Here is a 19,576-nt window from a genome sequence, read left to right on the forward strand (position 1 = left end):
TTTATGATTTTCAGTATGGTACAATAAAAGGAAATCAGTTTTGGGAGTGAAGACTAAGTTAAACTATAACAACACTTGAAAAAAACCTATCTGTTTACTTGTCTGGTGAAAAAGTCGCAAGTTTCTGGCTATTTCTGGCTCCAGCGGAGTTCCGCTTTCCATCCCTGTGAAGACAAAAAAATGTTAATGAGATAAGATATGAAGTATTAAAAGTATGATGACATAAGGAAATAATTTGAACACTCGGGCAAATACGAATTGAAACCCATGTCTTTAATTTTTTCGATAACTAGAAACAACTAGCGTCTTTACAACCTTTTTTATTTTGATTTGGGGTGTATATAACTTACCTAAAACCAGGTGGACAGGGACCTTCTCAACCTCATGTTGGTCTAAGGGATCTTCCACCCATAGAATGTGAAAAGTTATCGCCAAATAATTATTTTACATGTTTTTCCCCATCCCCAAAAGAAAAACCCACTCGCCTCACCCATCCCTCAATGACTGAGCCAGTGTGCATTTATGCTCATCAATGATAGAGTATTCTCCTCCATGATTACTAAAAATACTATGAAGCTTATTAAAACTGTAAGATTAACATTCGTTATTACATTAGGGTCAGTGAAGCGATTCTTATAGTTGTTTTGCATTACCATTTTGTAAAAAAGTAGATTTCTTATAGATAGAGTAGATATTCTTAGATATTCTTAGATATTCTTATAGTTGTTTTGCGTTACCATTTTGTAAAGAAGTAGACCTTAGATCCTCCTGTGCCTCCAGAGGGGCCCAGGGCTTCCACGAGAAGGCGCCAATCATGCCTCATATGTGCCGCAGCAAGAACATCTTCCCACGCCAGTTGAAGGGAAGCATTTTTGTTTCGCAGGTCCGTCTGATAGGTGCGCCTAAACGTATTGCGCGGCCTGTCTTCTTCTTTATCCTTCTGGTTGCCTCTGGAAGGTCACTTTTGGGATCTGGAATTCGTCCATACCAAGTATATGTCCCAGATATTTCTACCGACGTGTCCTAATGACGTCTGTCACTATTAGTCGTCCGGTCATCCGTCTCATCTTCTCATTAGAGATTTTTTGTGACCAATGAATGTTTAGTATTCTCCGAAGACATGTATTCTCGAAAGCTAGAATTCGTCTTTATTGTGTGTTATTCAGATGCCAGGTTTCAAAAGCATATAACAGGACTGGGAATACGTTGCTATTGAATAGACGAAGTTTCAGTCAGAGGGAGAAATTCTGCGACCTCCGTACCGGTTTCAGTCTATTGAATGTACCGGAGGCCTGTCCGTTGCGGCATGATAAATTTTTTTCAGTTGATCCCGTGTTTATCACTATGCTCCCAAGGTATTTAAATTCTAGAACCTGCTCAATGTCCTGGTTATCGCATCTCAGGCGTAAAGGTTGTAAAGTTGAATCCGTTACTGCCATACTTTTTGTTTTATCAGCGTTGATTCTTAGTCCCATAAGTCGGCCTCTGTCGCTTACAGCTTCTAGTAATTCTTGTAGTCTTTGTTTACAGGACTCAATGAGCTTGATATCGTCGGCAATATAAATATATATACATATATATATATATATATATATATATATATATATATATATATATATATATATATATATATATATATATATATATATATATATATATATATATATGTTGGAACATATGTTGGAACAGGAAGGGTGTGTGAAAGCACAGGATGGCTGGCCCCCAACCCCCATTGCACTTCCTGGCTGAAGGGCCAAGAAATGGAGATCAGCACCGCCGGTACGGACTGTAAAGTCTAATGCCGTATCCTTTACCTTTTTTTACCTTTACCTTTTTATATATATATATATATATATATATATATATATATATATATATATATATATATATATATATATATCCTGTAATTGTTAGATTTAGGTTGATATCCATGTATGATAATCTAAAATTAGGTAAATGTTAATGACATAAACTACTTTAACTGGCTGTTTGTGCACCAAAGCGACCATCCAACTTAGCCATCATAATCCCAGGGTTGAAGGAGTCACGTCATTCCTGGAATTATAGGTGTTGGATCTTCCGATCATTTTGAGGAAAATAGCTGTATGGAAGCTTTAAACTTATATCATGGAGGTTGTAGGAGTAACCCGCAAGAAAAATGGACCCTCATATTTTAGCCCCCAACCAATCAAATAGGTGTACACATATCTAACTTTAAGGAGGATGAAGGCGTTACTAGTACCGCACATTTGCAGAAGGCACTTTCACCCTCAAGATTACCCAATATAAACATTAGAAAATATAGACCCCAAATGTATCCTTGGGGTAAACCTACTCAAATATTGTAGAAAACATTAAATTTTGAAGATAATTATGGAATATTTGAGATCATAGTAGAATTTTTGATAGACGCACAATTTGCAATATAGATACAAATTCTAGAGCTGTTGTACACACTTCCAGTCCTTTTTCAGCCGCTGTCTTCCCGTTTATTCGACTAAAGAATTACATGTAAAATAGTTAAGATGGAGAGGTCATCTACTGTAAAATGGTTAGGTTAATTATAACTTAAAAAAGTTATAATTAAATCTTAAAAAAGGCCAAACTAGAACACTTATTGCTTCAATGCTGTAGTTTTGAATACTAAGTTCTAAATATTAAACTACCGATTGTATTTTTCATTATTTCATGATTTTAAGATTTAAGAAACGCAGATTTTACTATTTTACATATTACAGTTTTTTTCATCTTGAACGAAAAATAAAAAATAAAATTACAGAATTTTATGGAGTTTCATAATCTAAAGACACTTCTCTCTGCCCTCTCTCTACTCTAAATAAACCTCAAACCCTACCACGAAAAAAATTTCGGCGCGTCCAAAATTTTTATAATTTCATAGGCTTTCAGTATTTAAAAGGACTCAATCATCCTTAATCGTCGAAACTTCCTCTCTAGCTTCCACATTTTGCAATGTTCCCATGACAGTGTGCATCAGAGCTTAACATAATTCTCCGTTTTGTTGATGCTTCAACTAAAAAACAAAGGAAAAAACAACAGCAAATAAATACTTAATCACAACTCCCAAAACTGATTTGGAACTTAAAGACCAAAAACTTCAGCAAAGATTGGCTTAATGTTAAGAGTGACAGTTAAAAACGTGGTAGCCTTCTAGTTTAAAAAATATTCTAATTCTTGGAACATTGTCTCTTTAACAATAACATCTGTTGCCACATAGCTAAAAGAGACTGTAGCTACAAACATGTCGAACCCTTGGAGGCAAGGGGTTGGAAGATTCTTTACATGAAGGGTCCTAATACAATAATGAGCTTTTAGACCAATAGTTCTAATTTTCCCTGGATAAAGATCCTTTGAAACAATCTAGGGGAAAGGAGGGAGGAGGGAATTCTACTTTAACATGCACGTGTGGGCGGAACTTTTATTGATCTTGGGTATGTCTAGGTTCCTTATAAATTTTAGAAAAATGGTTTATTTAATAACGTCTCTTTATAAACGCAAGATGGCAGAATAGCAGATTCACTGAGATTTTTGGTCTTTCCCATCAACAAAGAAACAGTTCAAATATACGGATATATACAGTTCCTTCTCAAACCGAGCCAACATATTTACCTGGACAGCAAGTGTAACCATGCATTCTCTCAAACTACTTGAGATATAAAAACAAGTAGTTTTTCATAGAAATGGTAAGAACTAACTCGAATAGATACTATAGATACTACAGTGAGTATCTATATAAAAACTACAATCATGTATTCTCTCCAACTACTTCAGATTTTATAAAAAGTATTTTTTTCAGAAAACTGGCAAGAACTGACTCAACTAGATATTATAGACATTACAGTATATATAGAAAAACAAAATAAGATGAAGCCAGTCACATAGCCAACTGGGACAACGTTTCTTGAAAAAAGCAACTGGATACTTTCCCAAACGTTAGTGTTAAGACAGCTATAAAATGAAAAATTACTGCTGAAGATAGACATTCTGATCTGGAGGAAATAGCAGGAAAAAGAAGAGTCCGATAGCTGGCAGATCATATGCAAAGAGTAGGTGGGGGGATCAAATTTATCATCGGGTGTCCAAGTGGTGTCAATTAGGATCAAAATCTGCACCCCTGGATTTCATTACCCCCTTCACCAGATTTCCTAGATTTCGAAAACAATTTTTTTGTATTTTCATTAAAAAATGCCTTGTTTTGAAATCTTCATCGATAATGCAAAAAAACAACGAATGCCCCCCCCCCTATAATTTAGAAAATAACGTTTGCCCCCCTTAATTTCCGTAAATATCTTAGGTTCTTCCAGCCAATAGCTAGGTTTGAAGTGTACATACGTGTGGAGGCAACGGGCCTCTGTGGCCTGAGACAATCTTTCGGTGTATGGAGCCCTTCCACCTTAAGGTAAAAAACTAAAAACTTTTTGTTGTTATTATTCGAGTAGTGCCACGACCCTTTTAATACAAATTACTCGAATTCACTAGTTATCCTATTCAGTCTAGAGAGTATAAATGACTGGATGCTCTATTATAGAAAACACTTGCTAAATCTATGAAAAAGCAGGTGCCAAAAAAAGTTCAGTCGAGCATTTAAAAATAATATAGGTAATGGATATTTTCTAAGGAATAAAGGCCATTTCGGCCTATAAACATGACCATAGACACTTATACTCAAGAAGAGATTAAAAAAAACGATTTTCATTTGGGAGATCCAGGAAACATAAAAACAAACAGTGCATGAAGTAGATACCGTTATTGTCTCTGGGTAGAAATAATTAGTTTTTTAGCCTGGAAAACGATATTAGCAATATGGTGCACCGATTTGATTTCTGGCAAAAGAGTTTATAACTTTTTAAAAGTAGTTCATCCCCAAATGGGGTGGGAGAAAGTCGTAAGGAAAGATTTAAGGGAAATTGGAGTTTCTTGGAATGTTGTGAAGAGGGAGGCTTTGAGTAGATTGGGATGGAGGAGGAGCGTGCAAGGCTGTGTTAGCCGCAAGCGGCTCGGTGCTGCAGTGAGATAATAGTAGTGTTTGCCATTCTGTACATTTTGCCATTCTGAGTCTCCTGTACTCATCTCTAGTTTGGGTAACTACTGAACATAATTCTGCTAAATAGCGTAGAGTCAAGGAGGCACACTCGTGCCTCTATAAAGAGGCGAACCACGACAATGTTAAGCGATCTTTGGTTCCAGTGGTCGCAGAGGGATGGGGAGGGATGCTTTTCGTAGCCCGAGCTCCAACTAAGAAACCTGCCAAATTTCATCCCCCTCCAACTTTTCCTTCATGGGGAAAATCTGGCCGAAAGTTTCGACCCACCAACCCCAGCCCCCCTTTAACGTTGTCCGATCGGGCTGAAATTCACAAGTTAAGGTCCCCTAGGGCCCAGGAGCTTATCCGCGAAATTTCAGCTCGATCCGATAACTCCTTCCCTGTTTTCCAGAAACCACGCATAGGCACTTAATTGTCATATTCTTTTTTATCTGCCACGCCTACAGGTCACAGCCGACATCGGATCTGGGTGTACGAAGACTCATTCGATGCGGAATTCTCCGAGTAAGTGCCCTTGAAAGTTTCGTAGGAAAATCTTAACCCCCCGAAAGTTTCGACCCCCCAACCCCACCCCACCCCCCTTTAACGTTGTCCGATCGGGCTGAAATTCACAAGTTAAGGTCCCCTACGGCCCAGGAGCTTATCCGCGAAATTTCAGCTCAATCCGATAACTCCTTCCCTGTTTTCCAGAAACCACGCATTAGCCACTTAATTAACCCATTTCTCCATAAGAGCCCATGTTAATTTGAAATTTTTAAAAGTTATTTAAAAGTTATATTTATATACATGCAGGTGGTTAGCTCAGTCGGTAGAGCGTGGGACTTTTAATCCTCGAGTCAGGGGTTCAAGTCGCTTATCGGGCGGTTTTTTTTCACAAAAGAAAAACGTACAGAAATAATATGAAAAAAACTTCGTTTTCTTAAAGAGTTAAAGAGGCTGCGTCCCAAAGTCGAACCTTAAAACGTACAGGAATTAGGAGAGGCAGTTGGGGGGCTACCGCCCAAAACCCCCCGCTTTTAAAGACTCTTTTGTACAGGTTTTTTGTTGTGGGGGGACTTCATTGTTACTAATAACTAGTTTCGGCGCAATGGTTCTCCTGTCCTCTTGTGTTTAACATTTTTCGAAGTTATTCCATTATTCATTCATTTCAATTTTTTGTTAATTAAAAGAGGGCCTTTCCGAAGCCAAGAGCGGGGGGTTAGGGGGGCGGCAGCCCCACACAACAAAAAACCTGTACAAAAGAGTCTTTAAAAGCGGGAGGTTTGGGGGGCGGCAGCCCCCCAACTGCCTCCCCTAATTCCTGTACGTTTTAAGGTTCGACTTTGGGACGCAGCCTCTTTAGCTCTTTAAGGAAACGAAGTTTTTTTTCATATTATTTATGAGAAAGGCTGATGGCTCCAAATTAGGCCAAGATAAGGTCATAAAAAAATTATTTAAAATTCAGGCGCAAATTTAACATGACCATGGGTTCTTATATTCAAGCATAGATTTCGAAGAACCCAATTTTCGCTTCGGAGAAACAGGGAAACCTCGGAAAATTCAGGGATAGTGTAAGTAAAGGGGTTAATACACACTTAACAATGCCGGTTTTTAACCAATACTCATACTTTGTAATGCCATAGTCTCCAAGCAGTAACTATTTTTCTTTTCTCTAAATACTTTTCTATTATCGAAAAGGGGTTAATAGTCTTTCGTTATTGTTTTTGTCACTAATGTTTTGTGAGTACAGGAATTAAGTATTGCAGTCTTTTTTGCTTTTCTCGGGATTTTTCTGAAAACTCATAGAAAAGGAAATTAATTGGAATATAGTATATACGAGCACGACTGACCATATCTTATAGAGTGAGCTGTACGAAAAACGTGGTTCAATAGCGCTTTCAAGAGCTATAATGAGAAGCAGGACGAGATGGCTAGGACACGTTTGTGGATGAATGATAACAGATTGCCTAAGATCGTCCTTATAGGCCAACCGTTTAGGGTCAAACGAAAAGCAGATCGCCCCCGATAATGGCGGGAGGATGTTGCGAGGAAAGACGTAAGGAAAATGAGTACTTCCAAGGAGGTAGGCTTTGATTAGATTGGAATGGAGAAAGAGCGTGTGTAGCTGTGTTGGCCTGGTGCGGGTTGGTACTGCAGTGAGTTGTTAGCAGTAGTATTATTGGATAGTAAACATAGCTTTTACATTAAGCTTTAACAACAAGGCTTAGCTTTAACAGAAAAAAAAATGAATAATGCTTCCTTAAAAATTGTAGCATAGTGAATTTTAGCATTGGAAGCTTCAAAACAGAGTAAATTAATTGAAGCATTTTTTAATGTGTCCACCCAAACCAAGGTCATATCGAGGCAGGAATGGCTTACTGTGTTTAACCCTCCCCTGATTTCTGGAGGTGCCCAATTTCAACCACGTAATTCTTTGTTTATTCGTCCTTGTTCTACTTTTTTCTCTTATTTTACTATATTTCTACTGTGAATTATTAGTAAATAGCAAATTCAAGATACTCGACGATTATTGCATTTCAAGAAAGTATCCTGTTTTTGCCGTTCTCCCTAGTTAATTTATGGTCCACCTTTTGGCAGGGGTTCGTAAAGTCCTTTCTAGGCTAAGAGACATTGAAATGTCTCCAGAAATTAATGAATCCCGTCAGTCCGCACATTTATGTGTAGGAAAAAAAACCGGAGTAGGCCTATAGCCTCTCGGGATAATCAGGAATTATCTGGATGTTACAGACACTCACGGACTACCATGCCTACGTTAAGAATCATGTTCAAATTTTTTACTAGTACTAACTTAGTTTTCTCCATTTGCTTTAAAAAAAAAAAAATAATAAAAAAAAAAAATAATAATCCAGTGAATTCACCTTAATTCAATTTACTAAAAGAAGAAACATATTTTCCTTTAATAGATGTATTTTTATTAGAAGCCAGTCATAGAGTGTATGATAATACGAAAAACGAACTACCCCGAGGGATTGTTTGCTTAAAATATATAAAAAAAAAAAATTGAAAAAATTTTCTTTTAAAAAGAAAAAACTGGAACGCTACCAACCTCTTCATCTTCAAAATATGGTTCATACCAATCCCATAAATCGGCTGGGGGTTGAGTATACCTTATATACATAAATCCAAGACCACGAATGTAAGGAGAGTCGCAATGATTTATTAGTCCAGTTAGTTGTTTTCGTGTTAACTTCAGGGTGAACAATTTATATAGTAGGCAGTAAGCGGTAGAAACAATTCCACCAGCTCCCACTCCACGAACCTACAAAATAAAAGATATTTACTAAATTTTATGTATATATATTTATATGTATATATATATATATATATATATATATATATATATATATATATATATATATATATATATATATGTATATATATATATATATATATATATATATATATATATATATATATATATATATATATATATACATTATATATATATATATGTATATAATGTATATATATATATATATATATATATATATATATATATATATATATATATATATATATATATATGTATATATATATATATCTTTTTTTTACCCTCAATATCTCCCAACATAAGAAAAATACAATCCCCAACCATTCTCTAGGAGTGTGAGAGAGACGGAGAGAGAGAGAGGAGAGGGGGAAGAGAGTGAGAGAGAGAAAGAGGGGAAGAGAAAGATAGAGAGGAGAGAGATAGATAGATATGGAGAGGGGGAGATATAGAGAGAGAGATTTATAACAAGAAAAAAAAACACCAGTGTAAACACCGCCCCAAGAAATAAAAACCTGTCCACGGCTGTGTTAAATTACACACACTGGTACAATAATAAACAACAAACCTCATAATAAATGATTACACCAATACATATAAAATATTCCGAGCTCAACTCTCCCCCCCTAAAAAAAACAATGCCCCCCCCCCCTAAAAAAAGAACGAAGTTAAAAATCATACTTACTAAGAAGAATTTTCAGAATTACTTTCTTAGAAGAAGAAATATCCGACATTTCTGTTTATTTTCTGTCAACGATAGTTCCAATTAATACAGTTAGTCACTAATTATAATACATGGGAGAGCATTATGATTTATTGTAGCAAAAATGTGGGATTTCCTCTGAGGGACAGCCAATAGCGTGTTTGATCAAATTAATGAACTTTCGTGCGTTCCTTTATGGTAGGATAGATATATAGTGTTTCCTAATTAAAATACTAATATAGGGTAAAGCTTCTGGTACTCGGACAGTGACTTATCTGGGACAAATATTTTGGCTGCAGGTTCCTAATTTTTGACATGATGTAGGTAAGTGTTAGATAGTTGAAGGGAGCCCGAGTTTTCCCCTTGGAAAATCCCCCCAAACATAAAATTGAGCAGCCAAAGAAAAAGTACAAAATTGGTCTCCAATCACTTTTGACTTATGCAGAAGGACTAGAATTCTCAATTTCCAATCCGATGAGCATCCTCCGAAGTTTCTGCAACCACGAGGGGGAGGTTATAGATAAAGAAAGGGCAGTCCCCTCCAATACGGAATAAATTCTGCTAATTTTGGGTTTTAAGATTACTAAACAAACTCTAATAAAAATTACAGAACCCCAATTCTAGGCTACTACAGACGTTCAAACAAGGAATATTCGCTTGTTTTGAGAATTTAATAGCCAACTTAAACGTTCAAACATCCATACATTTAGGAGAGGGGCAAGGACTTTTTTTAGACAGGTACAAAAAAAGTATTCTAAAAAATCTAGGGGAACTTCCTTGTTTTTATCTATTTTTTGCACTTATTATTTTTATAATTTGTTTTTACAAATCTGGAACAAGGACAATTGGCCCCTGCCCTCTAACTGGCACCCTGAATGCTTACAAACAGAGTACGTGGGGCATGCAGTCTTGATTATGATTTAGTCTGTCATTTTTCGAGCTATATTCCAAGAGTTTCTTATTTCCAATATGTATTTCTAGATTTATGGTGATATTCTGTTTTCATATTTCGCTTGGAAAAGCGTTTTCTTTTTAAAAATATACAGTCCTCCAATACACCCCTTCAAGAAGGGAATGGCTGGACATAATTAATTTCCAAATCAAGCTTTTCCAAACCAAATCAAACTACTTACCCCGCCACACATTCCCGTTTGACCAAATGTTTTCCTACTTCCTTTCTCCCACGGTTCAAGGTGGCTCACTTTGTAGTAAATCTCATCCACAACTTCATGGTAGGTCTTCAACTCAAATAAATTCACTGTAATAAATTAAAAAGGTCGCAAATTAATAAACTAAAGAGAAAGTGGGGATTTAGGAAAAAAAAATTTACAACAGACAAGTGGACTTTGGTTCAAGCAACACCACGCAAATTAAATCTCACTAAATTCTTTTCTTCAGCATCATAAGCAATAACGTAAGTTTTAAATTAAGATTCGTGAGCTACTCCAGACAGTGAGACTAAAACTTCTTTTCAATCAAATTTTGTTGAGCCAAAAGTCCCAGTTAGTCTAATTACAAACGTCTGAATTCCATATGACAGTTGTTCTTCAACGTTTAAAAATTCAATTTTGCAATTTTCTTATAATTGAAACCATTGAAAATTTGTGTGGCCTCGAGAAAAGCAAGGGATCCCACCAGTGAAGGCTGGGGAATAATGACTAAGTCTCAAGTCTACACAAAGAGCTTCAGACGGCCTAGAGCCAGACAGCAAGAAGTCCCTAGTGCCTCCAGAGTCAACAGAGGCTTTTTCAAACCAAGGCTCATCTTGGTCATGACATTGTTTTCCACACTAGACAATGCTCTTCTACCAAAAAGAATTAACGTCCCGCACAAGCAATTTCAAGCCTATTTCCTCCCATTTATTATATATTCATACCTCCAAATATTATAATACGATGGAGAGGCAAACTAGATAAATAACGTGGCTAGGAAGAGATTATTGAGCCCGAACCAGCCAACCAAAAGTATACCTAGAAGACAGATGCAATGCTCTGTTGCATATTAGGGCAATAGTTTCTTCAAGGGGTCACTCTTCGAGGTCAGCCTACTGAAAAGCCCAGCTTAATGCAAAAGCATAAAAAAAGCTTCTCTCTTCCCTCAAATGGACAAAATAAATATTAACACGTGCAAGTACACAGGAAGAAAAGATAAAGGCAGCTTTTGTCCCAAAGATTACTGGAGAATTCACTCCTGCCAGAAAGGAACAAATCTTTAAAATACACGAAATATGAAAGGGGTTGTTGGAAATACACTTTAACGAGCTAGAAAATCTCCTATAAAAATAAGTCCCCCCCCCCCAGATATTTTGGTTATTTGAACCTACATGTGTAATTAAGCTTAAGAAAATAAATTCAAAACATTAAACTGAAGTCAATTTAAATATAATTTTGAGTGAAATCCAAGCAGTGGCTGCACCATCACTTCAGTACGCAGGAACCAAAAGGCCTACTGCAGAACAAATATATGTTCAGGAAATGAAATTTTATATTCCTGCTTCTAGTGTTTTAGCCCTATCAACAGGTGAAATAATTCTTTACAGTCCTTGTCATTTTTCTTTCTTTATGTCACTTTCATTATCCACCAGTACAGTACTGTTTCTAAGTTTAATTCAAAGAGAATTTAAAACAATCTGGATAAAATAATCTCCAGGTCCACGGATCTGGAGAAAAAACACTGGATAGACTCCTAATTAGCCTGCAAAAAAAAATTATAATAATTCCAGTAACAGAATCACTCCAGCACAACTTCATTGATGTACTGATTGCCAGACTTCTGTGTGTGAATTTGCAGCAAAACGACTTCAAACTGCTGAGAGAGGCTTAATCACCAGGTAATTAGTCTCTCAACCAACAAAATGATTGTTTAGCCAGAAAAAGCATGACTGTTCATTTTCTTTTTTTTGGTAGAAAAAAAATTTCAAGCAGATACGCTTTCCACTATCGGCTTGAATTTGATTTCTAAGTTTAGGCAATTTTCATCTTTTCATAAACACTGATAACAGGTTTCTGCTTGCTTGAGCATCAGTAGAAAAGCTATACTGGCCTTGTCAGTACACAAATATTACCTTTATCAATCTATCAAATGAACTAAAATTTTAATATCTATGAATTCTGTAACTTGACAATATTGTGGTGCAGCCGGGTTAGAATCAGGCATGTGAGTTATTCCAGAAAACACAGTAGTCATTACTGGTGACATACAAAACACCAGGTAGTGAAGTAGTAAAACTGTACTTTGTTTCCTAATAGGGACTAGGGAATGACAACTTACCTTTAAAGTACTGTGATGATTGTATATTTGTCAGAATAAGGCTATTCAAATTCATGGATCTTTCATTTCCCCACACAGGCAGGTTGTTTCCTTTTTTCCCTGTCCTAATAACATCTCCATCAGATTCATCACCACCAGATGCCATCTATAATAAGTGCATTATTAAGAATTCTATTAGTATTCCGTCTTAAACCTACAGTTATGCTGATAGGTACAAAACATTCTTTAACAAAATAATTGAACTAGCATCATGTAAAAAAACTTAGCACATTCTCTAGGATGAGGTGCTAGTATTAATTACTTTGTACAGAGAAGCAAAAAAGGTAAATTCATTCAACATGAAAAGTATATATAGTATGGTTTTTTTTTAACATAATAACTGAACTGACTTATTTCAAAATAAATTGTATGTACAGGTGATTAAGCACTTACACAGAAAAAAAGGAAAGATTTTCTTCTTTATTACACATGTCACTCAATATCCTCAAGGCAGTCTACTAAATGAAAAATCCTTCCTGTCAAATTTGGCTTAGACTTCATCCCAACTTTATATGCAGTTAAGCTACTATGTAATGTTTCTCTTGAATCATCTAACATTTGTAACAGCACTTTTTGTACTTTAACAGTATGAATCCTGTGGATACAAGATTGCGATGTTTTATACTTAGATCCAAATTTAGATTTGTTTCAGTTTTGTCTTCTTTATTATTATTATAATTATTTGATAAATAATAATCCTGATTACTTAATTACTAAATCCAAATTACTTAATTTTCAAGAGATCTACAATGCAATGAAAAACCAAACGCGTAATCAACTTTGACAGATTTTGATTGTGCCCTTGCATAGATAAAGTTGATGTGTGTGTCGTTTTCACTTGCATTTCTATACAACTTTCAAAAATACATCTAGAGCCCAAATTAGGGCCTAGGAAGATATTTTAAGTTCTTATTTTGATGAATATTCATTCTGAAGGCAATCTTTGATATATTATGCAAAACCTCTTACAGGCATATTATTATCGTTCCTATCCTAGGTAACATTAGGGAGATAATTATCTATATCCAAATCTTCTGAATACAAACGTTTTGACATGCTAAAACACTTCCAGTTATCAAAACTATACACAAAAAGTGAAATTTCTTAAGCTTTCAACTCCATAAATACTTTTCCAGCCATAAAAAAAATGAATATACCAAGAACATTTACGTTTCAGTTTTCTAATTCTGCATCACCAGTAGGATAATTGCCAATAATCATATCTAGGATGTAGGCTAATTGCATCCTGGATGTATGAACTACCATTTCGGACTATCGTGCACATAAATTGCCTTTACAGTAGTATTGTTACAAAAAAACAGCCATGTTTTGGACAATGACATGATTCAAAACAATTTGGTCTGAATTGGGCAGTAAATTGTTTGCTGAGCAGGCTGATCCCTGAAATTACAGCTTGGAGTAAGTTTAAAGATTTGCGGTGATCCATGATGGCTTCAGTTTGCATGCTTCCATTAAAGATTCAGCTCCCTCCCAGGTGCAGAGAAATTGTCAATGTATGCCAATAACTTTAAGTCACTCTTACAGTTGTATATCCTTGCTAATTCTGCCAATTTAATATCCTCTGAGAGCTGATTCCATAGACTGGTTATTCTCTTTCTGTAAAAACTGCTTCTTTCTTATGCGGTTTAACGTTACTTCACAAGCTTCTTCAAATGGCTTCTGGTCTTAGGCACATAGAGCAGGGGGAGAAGGGGAGGGACAACCAAGAAGGCTTTTCAAAATGTTGTTGTCTAAAATATTATATGTTTTTTAGTAGTAATATTGCCTTTAGTAGGTGAGTTCCAGAAGATTAAAGTTGTACGGACATCCTTGACAAAGAACTTTTGCAGTATACTGACCATCTTGGTTGTTATACATTGAATCTTCCCCATAAAATTGACATATGTTTAGAAAAAGGGAATTGCAAGAATATTCCAGCCTTAAGTTGAGGATATACTAGTCTCTTGTGGAGCTTCATAGGTGTTCTAGAATGTCAACTTGAAATATTGGGGAATTGAGTAGTGGTTTAATTTATCTTGAGTGCTAGAGGAAAAAATTATGGTAATTTAGTGCATGTTGGAGGTAACAGTACTGCGGGTATGTAAACCTTTGGTAATCTTGGTGGAGCATTTGTATCCTAAACAGTCTATAACGATAACCAAATTTTACATTACACTAGTAGCCTAGCTACATTAAATGTATTTATGAAATCTGACGGTTTAGAGGTTAAAATTGGTTTTAAAGTTCTTTTTTCATTTTTGAAATTGGTTCAACCAAAATAATATTTAAGACAACTGTTTTCTTTGTTAGACAGCCAAGGGAACCAGGTATGCAATTAGATTATTCATTTGGCATGTTGCCCATAAATTACCAAAAATAAACACAGCTTTATGCAAAACTTTTATACAGCTGCAGAAATTTATCATAAATAATTAAGCATACTTTTTTCCATTTGTTCCCCTAAAGTCATCAGTCTTCTGCATGAGAGACTTGTGCATCCTAGGCTTGAAGTTGGAATGTCTCTAGCCTCCCCTTATTTAAAAAAAAAGACATATAAGTGTTGGAAGATGTGCAGAGACATACCACCAAAGTGATATCCAGGAGTTTTCATACCCTGCACTTGTATACAGGAGAAATAGAGGTGATGTCATTTTAGCCTATAAGTTATTGAGGTCTAATACACTCCCAACATAAATTTTTGACTGTTGGTCCTAACTCAAGAGCTAGAGGTCATCACCTTAAACATCTTAAGCAGTCTACCCAATCCAGACTCTGCACTAAATTCAAATCCTCAAGAATTGTCAACAGTTGGAAGAAACTCTCTGAAGAAACTGTTACTGCTGAACGTTTGGACATCTTCAAATGAAGGCTGGATGTTGAGTGGTCCTCCAGGAAGTGTGAGCTCAACTGGGAAACTATGGATTAGCACACTGCACCTGGTCCTAAAAAATCTTGAAAACAACTCAAATCATCAACTCTGGAGCTCTACAAGGATATATCCAAGCTGCAATTTAAGGTATTATGGCTTCAAATCCTGCAGAGAGAATTTGGATTCCATTTTCAGAAACTAGAGCCAATGAAAAAGAGACTAAAGGCCATAGAAGGATATGACCTTCATTAAAGCTCTTTTATCAGATGATCTAAAGGCCTATTTATGATCTGAGCTATAAAACTGAGGACTAAAGGAGCATAATGACTAATTTATAACTTTATTTGTAAGTGAAAGTTTTGTCGGTGTATCCTCTCCCCTTCCTAAAACCAACCACTTTTCTTATAATGGGATCTTATCAAAAGTTTCATTAAAATTGCTAGGTAGGCTATTTCCCTTTTTTCAAAAATCATATTCATAATTTTCAATATTTTTCTCTAATTTTGCAACTACCACATTTCAAGAACTTATTTAATGTACTATCAGCACCTTAAGCCTTCATAACTTTTGAAATACAAATGTAATCTTCAGAACCTTATAAAGATGGAAATGGTAGATATTACAGAAATGCAGCTTGAAAATACCTTCCTTGAGTACATTTTAGGCCCTGAGCTCATTCCTGAAAATTCTATTTGCCCACCTCAACAGCTTTCCAAGGTAGTAAGTAGCACCTCAACTGGAACTTTACCAAAAGTATTACTGTATTATTAGACCCCTCATTTTGTGCTCTTTTAAAAAACTACGGTTGACTTTCAAACAATGTACCCCCCTATTCTCCAATATATAGCTCTAATGATATATTTCTCTATTATGTTGAATCTTGTCATGACATTATTCATCAGAAGATGTCATTCTGTTTTCTCAACTTGATGAAGTTTAGTTTCACCTGAGAGAGAACAATTCAAATCATGAATGTAAATATTATTCGAAATGAGGATAAGAATGGAATGAATAAGAAAGTGCATCAACAATTTTTTTAAAGTCTACTATTTTGTGCTGAAGTTCAAATTAAATCACCATAACTCAAGGGTACTTATTTGGGGTAGGGGCAAGGGAGAGGGGACAATTACCCCCTAGATTTGAAACCTTTTTATTTTTGGTAAATTCTAGTTTAGCTACTTTTTGCCATCTTGGAAAGGGGTTAAGTTAGGAAAATGAAACTTTGGTAATGAATCTAGGACCAAAAACATACTCTGGTAAGATATTGCCAAGTTTTTATTTTAACCCTCTTCTGATTTCTAAGTTCTTAGAAATCTGCCAACTTGACAGATGTATACCTATTTATATTTTGACAGAAAAGAATTACCTTAATTTTCAATTACCAGTTTCTGTTTCTCTGGTTTTAATTCTGAAAACGCAATTCTTGTTATTTTAGTAGTATTTTAGGCCATATCAATGGGTTTTTCTAAATTTAGTAAATGCATTTACTGATTTTTGAAGCCTCATTAAATTGGGATTGAGCAAAGCTGTGAAGCAGAATACAGTTTTCTTGTACTTTGTTCAAGCAGAAGATCAGCTTTGCAAGGTTTCATTTCATTAAAGGTTTCGTTTCATTTCATTAAAGATCATCAAAGGTCACTGCCCTCTAGAGGGAGAAGGAGTGGAAGTAGGCTCTTCAAAATGCCTTCCAGAGCATACTTTAGTCTATAGACCCATTCCTGAAAGGTTCATTCTCCTAACCTAACCCCTTTTCAAGATAGCTAAAAGTAGCTAAAATAGAATTTTATTTTCATTTAAAATAGGGTATAAGACCTCTTTTGGGAAATACCACTTTTCTTTGGCATTCCAGGAAAATAGGAATGAGTTTTTGGACCACCCCTATTTTACTACAGCATAACGTAATGGGAGGGTAGGGTAAAAACCAGTATCCAATTGAGCAAAATTATGTAAAACTAAAACCCTTACACATTGTTACTAAAGAGGAATTGAGATGAATTGTATATATCAATGAATAGCTAAAAATTTAAACTATGCATCAATATCGTAGTTATTAAAATTATTTAAGGTCAAGCACTTGAAATTATTAGTTTATTGACTTACCTCCAAGGACCTCTATTTGAAAATACCAATTATCCTACTCTGACACATATATCCTCCTTTCTGTATTTCAGTTTTATTCACATATTAACATGAAGTTGATTTTATTCTGATTCTAAAAGTGTAACTTATATTGCTTGATAATTATTCTATGAATTACAAATAATAAATACAATTGTTCTTTTTAATTGCTGGTCAAAACATAGATTACATTTTTAATTTATGATGACAAATTATTGGTGAAAATTTTACCAAGAAGGTGGTGTCTTGTTACTAAGCTCTCACTACATCATGCTGCAGTAATATTAGGGTGGTCCAGAGACCCATATCTATTTTTTAAATGCCAACTAAAGTGATATTCCCCCAAAAAAAAGGTATTTTACCCTAGTAATTAGAGCCCAGCCTTCTTGGTGAAATGTTCACTAATAATTTATCAACATACACTAAAAATGTGACTCTGTTTTGAAAAGCAATTAAAAAGAAAAATTCTATTCAATATTCGTGAATTTTAGAACAAATATCAAGCCATAAAAGTAAAATTTTTAGAATCAGCTTTTTGTTAATATGTGATGGATTTTCTTTTGGATGAGTTTGAAAATCCAGCCAAAAAGTCGGCATCCTAGGGTTGATTCACTGACTAAGCAAGCAGAAGAGGGTCGGTCAAATGCCACAAAAACCAGTGTACCTGCCAGCAGTAAAATGCCTTAAATTGCAGAAATCAGGTGAGCAGGCATCAGCACTTCCGTTGCTGAGTTAGCTCTGAAGGTAATAACCTGCTTTCATGCAGAGAATTGAATACTGAAAAAATATTGACATTACCCATCTTTTCTGTAGTTTAAAATGCCACCAACAAGTTAAAAACAAACAACAAGAGAATCTGGTTAAGTCCTAAAAAGAATAAGGATGAATGTGATAGCCATCAGGCTCAACTTGATGAACAGTCTTCAGCATTATCATGGGATGGTTGTGAGAAATGCTTATGCATAGAGAGCATTGGGATATCAAAGTCAGAATATGCATTGTTCCTGAAAATAACTGATAGTCTTACATGTGAATGGATTTGCCTGGTTTGTAAGGTTAGTGGAAATACCAGCCTAGGCTCAGACACCTCCCAAAAGCTAATTGAAACAATTTCTCAAAAGCTGTGACTGCCTCACTTAATCAGTTTCAAGAAGATCTCAAGCAAGAACTAGTTAATATGAATAGCAGAATTTCAAATTTAGAAAGTGACGTTGCAAGCAAATGTTCCCTAGCCAAGGTGGAAACTAAAATAGAAGACATAGTTAAAGGTAAGCTGAGCCAGTCTCATGATGACAGTAGTAAGAATTTTGAAAGTGATGTGAGAAAAATTGTTCACAAGGACAGAGAAAGACAGAAACGTCAGCCTAACATCATGGCATATAGAATACCAGAATTGTGTGAAGAGGCTGCTGATATCCAAATGTCTGTTCAGGACCATCTTGCCCAATCATACAACCTGCCATCTGTCATTGTTCTGAAGCCACAGCAACTAGGAAACAATTCTCCAAAACCAGGTGACCACCCTACGACTGTTCTTTTCCTCACAGACAGTTACAGAGTTAAAAAGGAGATTGTGACTAAATCATACCAATTTAAATAAATGTATACCAAATTTAGATATGGTTAAACTGCTTGGTGTGCAGTTGGACAATAACCTTAAATGGAAGTCCCACACTTCTCACTTATTTAAATCTGGTAGTTTTCTCCTTAAATCTTTCTAATTTCTCAAACGGTTCTCCATATCAATCCAAAACCTTAAAATAATTTATTGTTCTTATATAAGACCATGTCTTGAATATGCTTGCCTTGACTGGCACCCTGGGTTGACTAAAGACCAATGTTCTAAAATTGACTGCATTCACAAAAGAGCAATAAAAATTATGCTGGGGACGTCCTATACTACATACGGTGAAGGTTTGGCTAGACATGAACTTACTACATTGGAATCACGAAATCGCATCCTTACCATGAGCTTTGGTCACAAGTGCCTTAGTTCTGACTATCATTGACATCTTCTTCCCCCCTTCAAACAAAATCCCCCAATCCTTCCTAATACAAAACTTAATGCTAAAAGAGCTCCAAATACCCAACTTGACTTGTGTCCCCAAATGTTGACCATGAGGTACAAAAACTCTTTTGTTCCCTATTTTGTTTTGCATCTTAATAATTGATTTAACTGTTTAATTATGTTTATCCCCTAACATCTGTCTTATCATTGCAACTGTTCTGACATGCTTATGCTAGCTT

General features: G+C 35.5%; 1 protein-coding gene across 1 annotated transcript in view; it reads right to left on the bottom strand.

Annotated features, from left to right (window-relative positions):
• Nucleotides 1-19,576, bottom strand: part of LOC136041474 (pre-mRNA-splicing factor 38B-like) — a 41,855-nt gene that overhangs the window by 15,014 nt on the left and 7,265 nt on the right. Inside the window, exons 2-4 of the mRNA XM_065726167.1 lie at nucleotides 12,304-12,448; nucleotides 10,167-10,291; nucleotides 8,109-8,321 (exon numbers count right to left, since the gene is read on the bottom strand). Coding sequence (XP_065582239.1) covers nucleotides 8,109-8,321; nucleotides 10,167-10,291; nucleotides 12,304-12,448 — 483 coding nt within the window. The remainder of the gene's footprint in view (nucleotides 1-8,108; nucleotides 8,322-10,166; nucleotides 10,292-12,303; nucleotides 12,449-19,576) is intronic.

The sequence above is a fragment of the Artemia franciscana genome, unplaced genomic scaffold (assembly GCF_032884065.1).
Source record: "Artemia franciscana unplaced genomic scaffold, ASM3288406v1 PGA_scaffold_23, whole genome shotgun sequence".
Lineage (NCBI taxonomy): Eukaryota > Metazoa > Arthropoda > Branchiopoda > Anostraca > Artemiidae > Artemia > Artemia franciscana.